The sequence below is a fragment of the Catharus ustulatus genome, chromosome 2, assembly GCF_009819885.2.
Source record: "Catharus ustulatus isolate bCatUst1 chromosome 2, bCatUst1.pri.v2, whole genome shotgun sequence".
In the NCBI taxonomy this organism is placed as follows: Eukaryota; Metazoa; Chordata; class Aves; order Passeriformes; family Turdidae; genus Catharus; species Catharus ustulatus.
The window spans coordinates 59,467,270-59,483,124 of NC_046222.1; the positions used below are offsets into that span (position 1 = coordinate 59,467,270).

Below are 15,855 nucleotides of genomic sequence, written 5' to 3' on the forward strand. Positions count from 1 at the left end.
ACATGTCAGCTGAGTGTAGTAACGTTCCATGTTTCTGGAGCTCCCTAGGATCTGCAGCAGGGTGATCAGTGCTGCACACAGAGCTGAGCTGTGGGAGCAACCTGTGGCTCCCAAGGGCCTGCCAGGACCCACAGGTGCTCTATGCTCTGACACCTCTCTGAGCTCCCACTGTAAACTGCCTGAGCCTGCCTCTTTTAAGCCACTGCTCTCAGTGTGAGTGAAGTCTGCAATATATGTCAGGATGCACAGGTGAGCAGCAGACCCACTCAGCCAAAATTTTGACAGCTGTAAGTCTCAGAAAGTCTGGGGAGCTGGTTTTATTCAGGTGGCAAATTGAAGAGTTGGCTATTTCTTCATGTGCGTCCTGGCAGCAGAGGTACACGACAGAAGCAGTGTGAGGCTGTTTTGTTTCCCCTTTGCTCCATACACACTTTGCTTTACAGAACTGCTTCATTTGGGATGCCTGCTTGGGACAGGCTGCTGGAGTTAGGTGTTACATCCATCTCCTGACAAATGAGTATGACATCAGAGTGACTTCAATTTTTTATAAATATCTATTGCCAATTTGATTCACATGTCAGCACAGACCTCAACTTAAAACTGAAGGAGATTGAATATTATGCCTGCCTTTTAAGGCTGGTGGAATGTCCCCTCTACGGAAAAAACTTCTCACTTACGTATTTCACTAGTATCTACCATTGCAATCCTTAGATTTTGTCTCACTCAAGCCTGCATCCTGTAAATCCCTGTAATTGCATGCAGCTGTTTGTGAGCCATCCGCTGCAAATTGAAAGCGTGCATTGAAAAAGCCCCCAAGCAGAGAACTCTGAAATGAGCACTGAAAAAGCTGCTGGTTTACCAAAAGGACCCTCTCAGCTCTGCCCTCCCCTGCCCTCCTCTGCTGTCGCTACCTTGTGGTTTATGACATCCAGAGAGTGGGAGGTCTGACAATCCGAACAAGGCAGCAAGGAAGAAATTCCATTCCTGTTGCAATCAGTAATTCCTCCGTGGAGGCTGCTTTCTCGTGAGTGTGTGCGCGCGCTTTCTTTTGTGTCACTTCAAGAAGGGCTCTGATATTATTATTACTTTAAATATAGCTTGCCCTGGGGCGGGGAAATGCACAAGGAAAGAGCCGGCAAGCAGCCTATCTCTCAGAAGAAAAGAGCAAGCCTCGCAGCACAGGAACTGGCTTCACTCAAGTGTGCAGTTTAGAAGTCAAGAAACTATTTGAAATACCACCATTGTGGAGGAGGCTGAAGAAAAAAAGACACGGAACTGGATAAACACAGTGAAGAAAATGGTAAACCAGGGTGCAAAGTGCATCTATGTGCAGTTTGAAAGTGGGCTCTGAAGTGCAATGTAAGTCTTCCTTAAATTCTATTCTTTTATAACAGTATCTAGTTGTTTAATTTCCATTCTGAAGCCATGCTGGGCCGAAAGGTACAATTAGCTACAAAAATCAGCATGGAGCAGAATGTGTAGTCTCTGATAGAAGGCAGAAAATGATTCTGAAATACAGCAGAAGACAGAGACTATCAGCTCTATTATGAAAGATACACTATAAATAAGAGCATATTTAATTATTTCAAGAGAAAGATGCTGGATGGAATCACTAATCAACTTCCTTAATAGAGAAGCAAGAGCTTTGCTGTTTGATACAGCAAGCTATTTTAATACTGCTGTGTTTAAAATTGTGTGATTACAGTTACCAATAGCAATAAGATGTAGCTCCAGAGGGGAGTCCTCGTGGTTGCAAAAGTTTTATGTCTTTTATTTCTCCAACATTTTTGCTCTCTGAAGCCTCAAGTCCACATTCTGTATCCTACAGCCCAGTTTTACTTTTCAGCTGGATTTTCAATATATGCCAACACTGGACTTCCTATGGAACTGTAAACGAAACATTTCAGCCTTCAGAGTAATTCTGGTATGTTTTTCTACATCATCCTAAAATACAGAATACTGGCAAAAATAAGGTCGACGAAAGATTGTGCTCCCTCAACTTCTGGCATGGAAAGCTGAGGAATATAATGCCCAATGGTGACAAAGGGTGATAATTTCCTGTTTTTCACAATTTGTCTCTGTGGTTTTGGACTTAGCAATGGATATTCTTTGTGATGGAGAGAGCTCTGTGAACCCAACTGCAAACTCCTTCATACAAATAAATCATGAGAGAAGATTCTACAGAAACGTTTATGGGGCTGGAGAAATTAATATATCGCATCTCTGCAACTTGACTGTGAACTCTGACAACCTAACCAACCTTTCATGTGAAGGTAACATGAGCCCACCGTGCTGCCCTACACAGAAAAACTGGCCAGCTCTGCTGACAGTGATAGTGATTGTTTTAACCATTGCTGGAAATATTCTTGTCATCATGGCTGTTTCACTGGAGAAAAAACTACAGAATGCCACTAACTATTTTCTAATGTCACTTGCAATAGCTGATATGCTGCTGGGTTTCCTTGTCATGCCTGTATCCATGTTAACCATACTGTATGGTGAGTATTAGCTGTGTAACCTACTGCATGTATTGACAAGCCTTAAACATTGCATGCAATAACATCTTGTTATTATGATTTCATTCTCTTACCACAGAAAATTGTTATCACTCCATATAAGTGTCACTGGTTAATGGATGGAACAGGTGAAGTACTTGAATCTTTTCCTACTTTATATTTCCAGCTACCTGAACACAGTACATAATGTTAGTTTATTACTCAGTTGTCAGTTGAGTTGTTTCAAAATATATATGAAGATGCTTTGTTCTTTCTATTGCTTTCAGGTTTTTTCCCCAGCTCATAATTTTCATATTCCCTATGAGAATGTAGGGTCCTGCCAGGGTCCTTTGCTCTGCAAATGTGTACCAAAACACTAATGACTACTTTTAGATTCAAAGTAGGCAGCCCCCTCAATTTTTACTGAAGTAATACAAATGTAAATAATTTTCTTATCACCAATACTCTGCTTAGATATCTGACTTACTAACAAGCAGATTACTGCTGGAATAAATATTGCAGGAGTTAAGAAATGAATGGGCATTAATTCTGCCTGTTTACGAATGCAAAATTATCATTTCTTAAGAGAAGTTATTTAAGTTAATAATGACTCACAATTCATGCCCTTGCAGGTGATTAATAGCAGATCTTTCTTCCCATTTTCACCAAAATCATTTGCAGCACAGCTCATGCAGGAACAAGGAGCACCCTGTGTGTTCAGCACCCATTTTGTCAGGCTGTTACTGTCCCTAAACTTCAGAAACTAGTCTTCCAGTGCTACAACTGAATTGCTACACTTCAGAAAGAAGCTAGACATAGTCAGGAGGAAAATGAGATTGTTTGGAAAGATTTCTATTAACTTCACTACTTCGAGACTTAAGGTCCAAACATGAGCCTGTGATTTAAGGGAGATTAATCCAGCAAGTTGGAAGTCTATTTTCCATGTTCAGTATCTCTACACAGATCGCCCCCAGTAGCATTTGCAAACTGCATTTGGCATCAGTGATGGTGCAACACTGTGATTTACCGTGTTAGTGAGCGATTATCTTTGGCGGGAGAAACAGCGTGAAACAGAAATTGTCCGATGGTTGAGGTTTGAGTCGTGCGTGATTCCCTGAGACAAGCAACAGGGACTCCTGCTGGCCAGGCTCCGCTGCCGAGGGAAGGGACGCCCGAAATCCGTGTTTCGGGAGGGGTTTGGGGGCTGGGGCGCTGGATGCCTTTCCTGCACGGCGGGATTCCGGAGCCCTAGTCCCGGGAAAGGCTGCGCCGCCCTCCTTGGCCACGGCCGGGCACGGGAGGCAAAGGGAGCGGCTGTGCTGGCTTTGCCTCCTCTCTCCCTCCTTCTTCCCTTGCAAGACCAGGAATGGCAGCAGCATAACTTGGGGTGACAAATCCTCTGGTGGCACACACTGCTACCAGGAGAGCCATCTTGGTGTGGTGCACCATCAACCTCCAGGATGATCAGTGGTGGCATGGAGGGAAACCTTCCCTTCCACAGGAGCATTTTCTTGGCCACTACTGCTCAGCTTCAGGCACATCACCTATGCTGACAGTCTTGAGCTCAAACTGGAGGACTTTGTGCACACCTGCTCTGCCAGGACTCCTCCAAGGCTATGGAACAATAGTGCTCCACCACCCTTTCTGCAGCCCCTTGAAGGGCTATGGTGATTGCTTGGCTTAAAGGAGAGATGATTTTCTTGAGAGCTTTACAGCTACTGTGGGCAACCCTGGTTTGGGTGCCTGGCCATGTGCCTGTGCCAGCCCTTTGGGCTGGGCAGTGTTCTCCATCCACACAGCAGCCCCAGGCTCTGCTGGAAACAGCAGCACCTGGTAACTCCTACCAAGGTGGCTACAGAGCAGAAAACTTCCTGGAAGATGTTTTCTATACCCTTACTAAGTGTGCACCTTATTGCATCCAGAGTTTTCTCCTCTCATATATTTTCTTTCCCCTTTCTTGAATCTGTAGTCTCTAAGGAAGTTTACCTGACAGATGCTGTTTTATCCCTGCCCCATCCTGGTTATTGCAAAGATGAGAAGTCTAGAAGGATATGACAAATGTGTTCCCAAGGGTCACTGAAGCAAGAGAACAGATATATGTTGTCAAGTGTAAAAATACTTTAACAGGTTTCCCTGTGCAAACTGGTCTGGCCTGACATAGAGATGTTACTGGGAAGTCACACCCTTGAAATCCAGCCATCGCATAACACACTCCAGGGACCAGATTTCCCAACAGAAGACCTGAAAACATGATAAAATACATCCATAAATGCTGTGTGGCTTGTCAGGGTCAGCTTGTATTACAGCAACCCAAGAACACCAAGAAATAGGTCTCCTCAGTACTCACTGAGACTAAATGTAATTGGGCACAGACCTACCTCCTCCACCTCTCCTTCCATTCTTGCTGTTGCAAATCTTGTACTGTATCTCCAAAGGAGACAGGTAGTCCCCAAAATACTAACATATTCTCACAACATGAGCTTCGGCATTGCCCCGTACCACACTACAATGGGCAGCTTGGTTAATATGCTCTAAATTAAATCACTACAAAATAAGGACCCTGTTAACTTCAAAATTTGCTCAAAAAAGAGCTATTAGTGGTCCCTGCTGGAGTAGGAGGCTTTTGAATGGGGGGTCCTGCAGGGCTCTCCTTAGCCTGGGTCTGTTCAGTACAGTCTGCTTTGAACTACATGTATAGTGTGTGGAGTGAGAGCATACACAGCTTTCCAAAAGCACCAAGCTGGGAGAGGTTACAAGCACTCAGAGGGACAGGATGAGAATCCTCAACAAGAGTCTGGACCCCTGAAGAGAAAATCTGAAACCAACAAGTACCACCCAGTGAGGGTAGGTGCAAAGGTAAAAGAAGCAAACCAACTTCTGCTGGTGAAATTTGTCCAGGCTTCAAGAACGCTGAACAAGATCTGGTTGTCAAAATATATCGTTAGCTAAACTAGCTAGCTTCACTAGCATGATATTTTCATACAAAAGGCACTTACCATTCCAGGTTGTATAAGTAAAGACATTACCTTCAAGATCCATGAAGAAATCTTGTATTTCACTTAGCTGTCAGGAGGTCTTTGCAAGAGTACCGAGTCTTGCTTTAGTCTGAACGATAAACAAGATGCAGATAAATTAAACAGATTCCAGGGAAGAATTAGAAGAAGGAAAACAGTTTTAAAAGCATGATCTGTAAGAAAAAGATAAAATAGTAGGCTTTTCTTAGACTGGAAGACAAAAAAATAAACACAAAACTAGGCAAGCCATGATAGTCATCTCCCAACAGCCTTGAGAAAGGAAGGTAATCAATTAATCTTCATGGGTAGTGGAAAGAAAAAGGAAAAGGTAAAGGCTTAATTTGGAGCTAAGAAGCTGTAAGTTGGATATTGGTAAACACTAATGCATCTGCTTTGTATTACATTCCCTGGAGGAGCCTATCAATATTAATTGACAGAGGGAATATCCTTTTTTAGGTATGTGGTAGAGGCCTAAAGACAGGTGAGATAAATATCACTGGTAAGCAACAAAGTAATTTTTCTTCTTTAGCTTCCATTAAATCCAAAGTTTTACTTTTAGAAGGCAGCTTTACATATCAGCAGGTGTTGATAATACAGTAATTATGTGGACAAAAAGTCCTAAAGCAAAACTGAGAACTTGCAGATTTACAATGACAAAATTGCTTCTTTTTTCATAGATTTGCTGCCAAAAATGTTTAATCATAGCAGCAAGCACTAGCATTACGCAAATAGAATTAAAAAGAAAAAACATATGCTGCCTGTAGCCTGGGAAAGAAGCAGAGTTAACCCCAAAAGCTACAGTTAGAAGGCTGCAAACAAATAAAAATATTTTCTTAGAACAGTGTAAGGCAGCTTCTAAATGTATCACTTACTACTACTAAGTACTTACTACTATCCTACTAGAAGGACATATGCACTAAGACATGTGTCACAGCAAAAGATGCATGCCACATCTTTAGCTGATGCCAGCTTTCTCTTGTGCAGGATATGAATGGCCTCTACCCAGGAAGCTCTGTGCCATTTGGATCTACTTGGACGTGCTGTTCTCCACGGCGTCCATCATGCATCTCTGTGCCATCTCGCTGGATCGCTACATCGCCATCCGGAACCCCATCCACCACAGCCGCTTTAACTCAAGAACTAAGGCTTTTGCCAAAATAATTGCTGTTTGGACCATATCAGTTGGTAAGTGAGGCAACACTTCAGCATGGAATTACAGATTTCCAGCTTTTGAGAGGATTTGACATACATACTGCAGTCTAAAACTTTATTCTCTGCCTACAGTATTTTGCTTTCCACAGTCTAAGAAATGCTGTATTGTAGTACTTATGCAATGGAAATCAACAAAAATGGGAAATGGAGGAGAACTGAGCAGCACTGAAAGAATATACATTAGTGATAGCCTGACTGCATTCAAGTTTATGATAAAGATGTGTTGATTTCCCATACTGATGATCCATCATTACCTAAACAAATATAGGAAAAGAAAAATAGATATTAACTGGAATAAGTATTTTTTTGCCAATTTCTTATTTGGGTAATTTGCTTACAGATTTTTCTCATGGGCAGATCTTCTCTGCCTATCTTGGTGTGTCTGGTGGGGAATTTATGCATCCTATTTAGGAAGCAACAGATACTGTGTAGAGTGAGAATGAGAGATGTCTCTCCAGAGGACAGTTTAGAATTACAGTCTGAAATAGGTGTTGTGAACGACCCAGTACACAAATCTCTTTTGTGGTGGCAAAACCCAGAGCCTTGAAACTAGGCAGAGAACACTGATCTTTCATTCCCATGGTGGCAGCATGTCCAGAGCAGCCTTATGGCATGGAGTTGGAAGAGTTTGGTGTCTGATGCCATCAGGGATTTCCTCACACACCTGGGGTAGAGGTCCTCAAATGCTTTGAAAACGTAGTTCTCTTTCAGTGCTTGTGGTTTTGTAGACCCTTGAGCATTAGCAGCTCACATATTCAGAGGCAGGAAGAATTCACTCTTTTGCCCTAGAAGAGATGTGAGCTGTCAGCAATCAAAGGTAATTAGCTCCTTCCCTGGCTAATACAAATTATTGCAAGTGGTAACAGTGATCCCTTACCACTCTTCCCAGAGGAGGGAGAGGAGATGATGCCTAACATGCTGCCAGCCTGGCACTCTAAATTGTCTCCTGACTTCCCTCTTGATCCTGGCCCACAGTCTGAGAAAAAGCAGCCTAGGATTGTTAGGATTTAAAATAGCTGTATCTTCCGCTGCACAGCAAGAAATCGTGGGAGTATTCACTCAACAGAGGACAGTTCTGCGTTTTCCATGACCTGATGAGGTTCAACAACATCTGGCTCTGGGGTGCATTCAACTGATCAGATGTAGATGTCTAGCACAGGCCAGGTGAACTCCACCCTAAAAATATCTAGCTCTCAACTATAAAGGAAGCCTATAGCAACTCAGATGTAGACATCTTCATTTAGATTAGACGAAACATATCTTGTGTCTTTTACAGTCACATTTTTAAAATCCAGTAGAAAACATATTACCTACTCTGTCCAGTTTTTCCAGTTTTTGAAACTGCTAAGTGCAAGTATTTTCAGTGCATTTCTCTATATAGCCTAAATAGTTCAAACACTCCTTAAAATTGTGCATACTGTGTTTGTTGGCATTTGACGCCTTGTGCTTAGTGTGTGTGAAATTACTGTCCTTTTCAAATGCAAATTCACAGAATTATCAGAATGACCATTCCAGGGGCAAACAAGTGGTCCACTTTGCTGTTTTGCATCTTTTCTCAGACAGGGACTTACTGACTGAGTATCTAAATTATCTCAGTATTAAAATGAATCCAGAAATAAGGTGTTATTTTAATCCTATTAGTTAGAACATGGTTTATGTCCTGTAGCAGAAGGGTTAATTTCTTTGATAGCTTGATACTTTGTTTCAAAAGTTATGGTTTTTCTTTGCAGTAATAATTAGTAACATATCAATTGTAAAAACACCTTTTCTGCTCTCTGTAGAAACTGTCTTCTAACAGTGATGAGTCACAGATGTTATTGTTATTATGGCAAGTGATAGCAATGTGCTCCATATTTATATAACTCCAAAAATACAACTCCTTATTTTATTGGAAACCACTCATGTGTGGCATGAGTGAAGAGGACAGAGTCCTGCTCTACTGAAGCTGGATAAGGACGTGTAAGGGAACAGTTGATGTCAGGAAAATAGGAAGGGTTTTAGGGCAGCTCCATCTCATTCACACACTTCGTAACACCAAAGCAGTGAGGAGGCTAAATGGTACAAATTACTGCAGGCAAGCACACTTAGATGGGCAGGAATTAAGTGGTGCTTAGTTGGTTTCTGGTCTCAAGGAAGCAAGGGGCATGGGGAAACCAGCTGAAGGAAGAAGGGTCAGTTTTCTAGCCTGGCAACAAACTGTAGCAAATGGGATGCGCTCCAGAGGACAGATAAGAAAGCAAACACATAGGAAAAAGCTATAAGAAACTGATGAGGCAGTCGCTGCCAGGCTGGACTAAGTTTGCACTGTGCCATATCGCCATATTAATAGAACAAAGAAAAATGCCAGTATTATAAGGAATCTTGACAGGTCCCAGATCACACATGTAACCTGCTGTCTGTCAGTCATCAACCCTTATCCTCCTGGTTTGCCACCATCCAGCTAGGAATATGTAGAAAATGGGTTTCTGAAGGTGCTTTCTATATCACTTAGTAACTGGAAATGCTTTTTGAACAAAAAGATGTTCCATGTATCATTTACCAGCCTCCTGGTTCTCAGTGCTACTTAGAGTGACAAGGCTATAAATGATTTAACTCTTTGCATTTTCACACAGCTATGGCTGAGAACTCTTACTGGGATGAATGAGGCAAGACACTGGCATAGGTTGCCCAGAAAAGCTGTGGGTGCTCCATCCCTGGAAATGCTCAGTGCCAGGCTGGATAGGGCTCTGAGCAACCTGGTCTAGTGGAAGGTGTCTCTACCTGTGGCAGGGGAGTTGGAATGAGATTACCTTGAAGGTCCTTTCCAACCCAAACCATTCTATGATGGCACAAGCAGAGCTGGTGTTGGGCACAACACATTCTCCACAGCCCCTAGTGTGGCCACTATTTCACTTAAAGATACAGATCCAAGGTTTTGCTCTCCAGCCTCACTCAGATAGATATCCTTTGACTTCCCCATGTTCCTACACTTGACAGCTGAGCTGGTGACCTGTGAACTCTTATGAAGTATGAGATGGAGAGTAAAAAGCAAGAGAAAGAAAGGAAAGATGTTATGTTTCCTGGTGCAGAGGTTCATTTTAGCAGAGGAGAGGGGGAAAACAGCCAACAGTTGTGTGTTGGCAGCACATTTAATCAGTTCCACCTACCATGCAAACAGCTCAGGCCGAGCCGAACAGCACTTACGGATCTACAGGGCTCTCAGATGCTACCTTCTACCACCATCAACGTGGAAGCAAACCATTTAATCCTACCACTTGTCTTTCAACCTTCTCTCTTTCATCCCATTCTTTTTCTACAAGAGGATCTTTCTTCTGTTGCCATTAGAATTTAATTAACAGCCTTTGACAAAAAGTATTGTCAGGGATTTCTGGAAACCTGGGAACATTATAGCAGGTGGATTGTCCTTATCCACTGCTCACTGACTCCTGCAAATACTTCTAGATGATTTTTGGGGCCTGAAGAAGCTCTTCTAGTGCTTCCCAACCCATCTAGATTATAATTTCTAGTGTACCAAACTAATTACACTTTTGTTCACTAAATTAATATTTTTCATTTTATTCACAAAATACACAAATACATTCAGTCAATTTTAACCAAAGGCAATCAGTGATATTCCTTCCATTGACTTCAGTGAAATATGAAGCATTTAAAAAAACAGCAGGAAAAAACCACAGACAGTTTAATTTACTTGACTTCTGAAATCTTGATTTTCTCAGTTTAAAAAAAGTGAATTGTGCTAACATTTGTTTTTGCATTTAGTGGAAGAAAAGCATTTAGACAGAAGCCTTTGTTTCACTAGACCATGTAATGCCACAGGCAATTGGTTTAGAAGAGATTCTAATTACTGTAACACATTCTAATTGTGTCTTTAATTCTTAAATCATCCAGTATGTACAGTGGCTAGATAATTAGATTATTTGTAGCTGTTGAAGGCAAAAGCTCATTAAACCCTCAAAATTATTCCATTTATTTTAAAGCACAGAGGTCATTATTGAGAACAGGTGTAAAAAGCCAAAGGATTCCCCTCTGCTGGAAAAAAAGTAGAATTTTGAATAGAACTGGACTCTATAGAATTGTAAATAGAGCCTATGCTTAAAAATACATGTCAAATACCTTTGAGTCCTAAATGGGCCTGCCAAATGCATTGCTCTGCAAGAGGCCAATAGTGCATCATTTACTCCTTGACAGGGTAACATAAAAGAATTACAGGCATGAATGTTAAGTCCTTATATATAAACATTATATATAAACATTCCTCAGTTCTTATTTCTCTCTATTCCTCTGTTAATGCTCTAAGTAATGTGAAGTTTGATGAAGCTCAAGCACTCTAAGCTGAGTTTTCTCTTATCATTTCTCACTCAGCCTACACATCTGTTCATTGCCTTCAGGCAGTCTCTGCACTCCCCAGTCACTAACAACTCAGATTTATTCAGTACTTTTCACGCAGAAAAAAAAGCCCAACATGGATCTGGATGAAGCTGGTAAAATACCTCCCACCACATAATTCTAAAATTTTGCCATTGCTTTTGAGACTTCAGAAAGGAGAAATACTGTAGCATGTGAAGCAATGTTCAGAGCGAAGTTAACTCCAGGTGTACAAATCAAGACCAGCACAACTGAGGCCCCAACTACAGTAATTTCACGAATACAAGCCGCACCAATTTGACCAAAAGTTTGGTGGAAACCCGGAAGTGCGGCTAATATTCGAGGGCGGCTAATACATGAACAATATTCTAAGAGCTGCCAACACAGAAGTGAGAGCCCGCGGCAGCCCCAAGCCAAGCTGGAGCCCAGCCGGCCCCGGCTGAGGTGGGAAAGCCTGGCAGAGGCGGGGCTAGCAGTGTGGGGGGCGGGCGGCAGAGCCTGGGCCAGCAGGGCGGGGCAGGGGGGGCGGCAGAGCCTGGGCCAGCAGGGCGGGGGAGCCCAGGAGAACTGGGGCTAGCAGTGCAGGGGAGCATGGCAGAAGCAGGAAGGCTGGCGGGTGGGGCTGCCTGGCAGCGGGGGAAGCCCAGCAGAATCGGGGCCAGCAGCGTGGGGGAGCCCGGCGGTGCGGGGGCCTGCAGTGCCGGCCAGGGCGAGCAAACGCGGCAGCGGTGCAGATGGGAGGGGGCGGCCGGCGAGCCTGGCGGCGGCCGCCCCGCCGGCAGAGCCTGGCAGCGGCGGCTGGCCTGCCGGCTGGGTGACCAAACATGGCGCGGGGCGGCCGGCGTGCCTGGCAGCGGCGGTGGCGGCTGGCCCGCCGGCAGGGCGAGTAAACGCAGCAGCGGGGCGGCCGGCGTGCCTGGCGGTGGCAGCGGCAGCTGGCCCACCGGCAGGGCGAGTAAACGCAGCAGTGGGGCGGTGCTGACGGGAGAGGGGGGGCCAGTGAGCCCGGCGGCGGCTGCAGCACCACCCGGCCGGCCCCGTCGGCAACCATGAGCGGGCCGAGCCTTCCTGGCCCCGCCCCGAGCCAGTAAACCCCGCTATGCCGCGATCCTGTTACTAATTGGCCAATTTGTGAAATCTGCACACGGATTCTCGCTACGAACGAAAGTGCGGCTAATATTCGGGGTGCGGTTTATCTATTGACAAAGACAGCAACATTGTCGAGGCACCGGAAGTGCGGCTTATACTCCGTGCGGCTTGTATTCGTGAAACTACTGTAATTTGGCAGTGTGGCATTTTATGCTGCCACGGAGGCTTACACCTCCTTCACAGGCAGCCTGCAATTTCTCTGCATGACTTCTTGCTGCCTTACAGTGTAGGAAGGGCCAGGCAAGCAGCAGGGACTGGGAGAGTTCAACCACCCGTGCCTCTGGATTGTTTTGCTGAGAGCTTTGGGCTCCTTAGGCTCAGCCTTCTTTCTGTCAAGGACAGCTCCATTTGAAAATTCCTTTACAGTTTTCAAAAGGCACAAACCGCTAATAATCTGCAGGCTGGGAGTCCCTGTCTTAAATCCTCTACACATCCTTTTCTTCCAGGTGACATAATTTGCCATTTTAATCAAGTCTAATTTACAGATGCTTTGGCATAGGAAGAGATCATTTGTTAAAACATGGAATATTCTGCCAAAATATACAAAATTGCAAATAATTACACACTGAACTGTACTCTGACAATATAGATTTAAAGCTCAGCACCTAAATTTGGAAGTGCTCAAGCTAAACTTAAAATATCTGCTACACTACCCTTTTCCCATCTAGTCATTCACTCTGCTTCCATTTCTTCTTTTGAAGACTTTGACTTTTTGACTTTGCATTCTTAGAAGTTTTTACAATCATTTCCCTAGGGAACATTTCTTTTATTTTTATCATAGTCATGAAACGATCTCTCAGAGAGTGAACATACTATTTGCTCACTCCAACTGCAGGATCTCAGGGGCAAACATTGTAGGTTTTATGTTTGAGCAACCCTGGGACCTTCACCAATTGTGGATGTAGATGATGCCATAAAAATAAAATAAAGTTGTAAAAAATTGTTGCACAACATATAGAGAAATTTGCATCAATTATAATGAAGGATGTTGGCATGAAATTTCATTAATAAAGTATTAGAACTTCAGAAACATCTCAGAAATAGAATCTTCATTATATTTTTTCATAGAGACACAATGTATGAGGCTTCATTGCCATACTAATGACTACTACAGTAGTGACAACTAATGAGAATAAGCCCTTCATGTACAGGTTGTCTTGGGGAAGGTAATCTTCAGATCCATGGGAAAGGAATATTCAGTGTTATGATGCACATTTCTGAGTTGACTAACATATGCATTCTGGTCATGAAGCATTACTTAAGATAGTTCTGAAAAAGACACATAAATATCCTATTTACTTTGATGTAAATTATCCCCATATTTCCAATGTAACATAACCCTTTATTTGATTTGTGCTTCCCAGAAGAGTGAACACATCCACCAGACCATCAGCTTACCACACTTATCTCCCTCCCATAACTGTGAAGGTTTAAAAGCCTTGCATTTTGAACTTGTAAATGTTTGTTCATCTGACAAGGAGGTGTTACTAACATTATACTTTTCTTTATGGAAAAAAAAAATGCTTAAAAGAATGTTAATGATTAAACTGCTTTCTAAATTCTCCAAATTTGGAAACACAGAGATAAAGAAATGAGACACAGGCGTGTGTCCATAGGGATATATTTGCAAACCAAAGATACTGAGAACCCAGCATTCATCTGGATGGGGGAGAAGATATTATAACAGTAAAAATGTGTCATTGATGGAAAAATAATTATTATGTATATATTTACCACATTCTTTGGGTAATTACATCAGGATGAGACGAAAAAGGCACATACTCATTTTGCGAGCACTCCTTTTGCAAGAAGCAATCTGCTTTTCAGCTGAAAAAAGGAATGAGGGGTGGTCATGACATTATTATGTGGTATTTCTTTCAACTTTGGTTTTATTTTTAAAGCCAAGAGATAAACAGCAGAGCTCTATTTTTAATTGAAAAGAACCTGCTTGGTCAAGGTACTAATGAAAGGATTAGTCGTCTTTTTTAAAAACAACTTGTCTTTTTTTTGAAGACCATAAGGACCATGTTCTTCTTCGTCTTGAAGCTACCAGCAAAGAAGCATTGAATTTATTTGGCCAGCCCTGTCCTATTATGAGGGTTTTTTGAATGAATAAGTAACTATCAGTGGGTGCCAATATGACCTATAATTAGCCAGTATCTCTGTAGCGTACATCAGAGTACAGTAATTTCACGATTATAAGCCGCACTGAGTATAAGCCGCACTCCCCAGTGCCAGCAACTTTTCATTCTTTGTCCATACATAAGCCGCACCTGATTATAAACCTCACATTACAATACAGAGTGTGATAAAAGGTATCTATTCTATCACCATCTGTTGAGGGTGGGGGCAGTGATCCTTATCTCAACGGCAGATATTCTGCTAATGGACCATCCATTGAAACCAGGCAGGGCATTGTTCTTTATCTTTTCACAACCCATCCTTCCTCCAGCGAGTCATTTTCTGCTAATGGCCCATTGAGTCCCACTGTGTGACTGATAAAATTACTGCATCCCATTGGGAGTTGCTCCAGCCAGGGGGAAGAGCCCAACATTTCTTACCAAGATAAAACAGAGGTTTTGGGATACTAAGGGAGCCCATTTCTCCACTGGACTCCAGAGGAAAACCGGATTTCTCCACATCACCACTGGGCTTTTAGAGGGAAACTGCACCTTCTGCAGGAGCACTGCTCCAACTGAATCACATCTGTCACTGCAGGAGGACGCAGCCACCATTTAATGGGACTGCTACCAACACCCTGCCTGACGGGGTGTCAGGTTGTACTCTGACTCTGTCAGGGTCTGGGGTTTGTTCTTTGTAGTACTGTATTTCTATTTTAATTTCCCTAGAAAAGAACTGTTATTCCTAATTCCCATATCTTTGCCTGAAAGCCCCTTGATTTCAAAATTATAATAATTTGGAGGGAGGGGGTTTACATTCTCCATTTCAAAGAGAAGTTCCTGCCTTTCTCAGCAGACACCTGTCCTCCAAACTAAAACAGCAACTTTTCGTTATTTGTCCATATATAAGCCGTACCTGATTATAAGCCGCACTTCGGGTTCGGACCAAAATTTTAGTCAAAATGGTGAGGCTTATAATCGTGAAATTACTGTAAATGGAATATTTCAAGAAAAAATTTTTCTGCATAGAAAATGTCAGATGCAACACAAATGTGAACAAAAGAAGTGTACAAGGAATTACGTTGGGATTCATAAATTCTGTTGTCTGTACGCTGTGACTGCATTTAATCACCTTCTAAATTAAAAATGGAGCTGCTTAAGTAGCACTGTGTTGCATAAAAGAAAATGTCAAGAAAAGAGAAAATTTCATTCATTTTAAAATTATATAGAACAATATTACAAGTTCCTTTATTTATTATATTTTACTCAAGCTAGATGTGTTTTATGATGTTAAGAAAGGTTCATGCATCACAGAATTCTTTAAAATTAAAACCTTATATTTATCAGCAGGAGCATTGCAAACTATTGAACACTCAGGCTGCAATTAACTTTCCCCACACATTAGCTGGCCTGTGCCATTGGCATCCCTTCTAAGCAGAAGCCCAGCTAATAAAAGTCAAGGGTTTTGTCAGAATTGCAACAACATATTCCTAATTACCT

General features: G+C 42.6%; 1 protein-coding gene across 9 annotated transcripts in view; it reads left to right on the forward strand.

Moving 5' to 3' along the window:
• Positions 1 to 892: 892 nt before the first annotated feature.
• Positions 893 to 15,855, forward strand: part of HTR2A (5-hydroxytryptamine receptor 2A) — a 40,073-nt gene continuing 25,110 nt past the window's right edge. For 3 of the 9 annotated variants that reach the window (XR_004417111.1, XR_004417112.1, XM_033052779.1), the window contains exons 1-2: positions 893 to 2,498; positions 6,494 to 6,694. Coding sequence is in view for 5 of the 9 variants with exons in the window: in XM_033052779.1 (XP_032908670.1) it covers positions 2,099 to 2,498; positions 6,494 to 6,694 (601 nt within the window). In the remaining 4 variants the exon portion in view is untranslated. The remainder of the gene's footprint in view (positions 2,499 to 6,493; positions 6,695 to 15,855) is intronic. The other 6 variants (XR_004417110.1, XR_004417109.1, XM_033052774.1 and 3 more) reach the window with 4 other exon arrangements.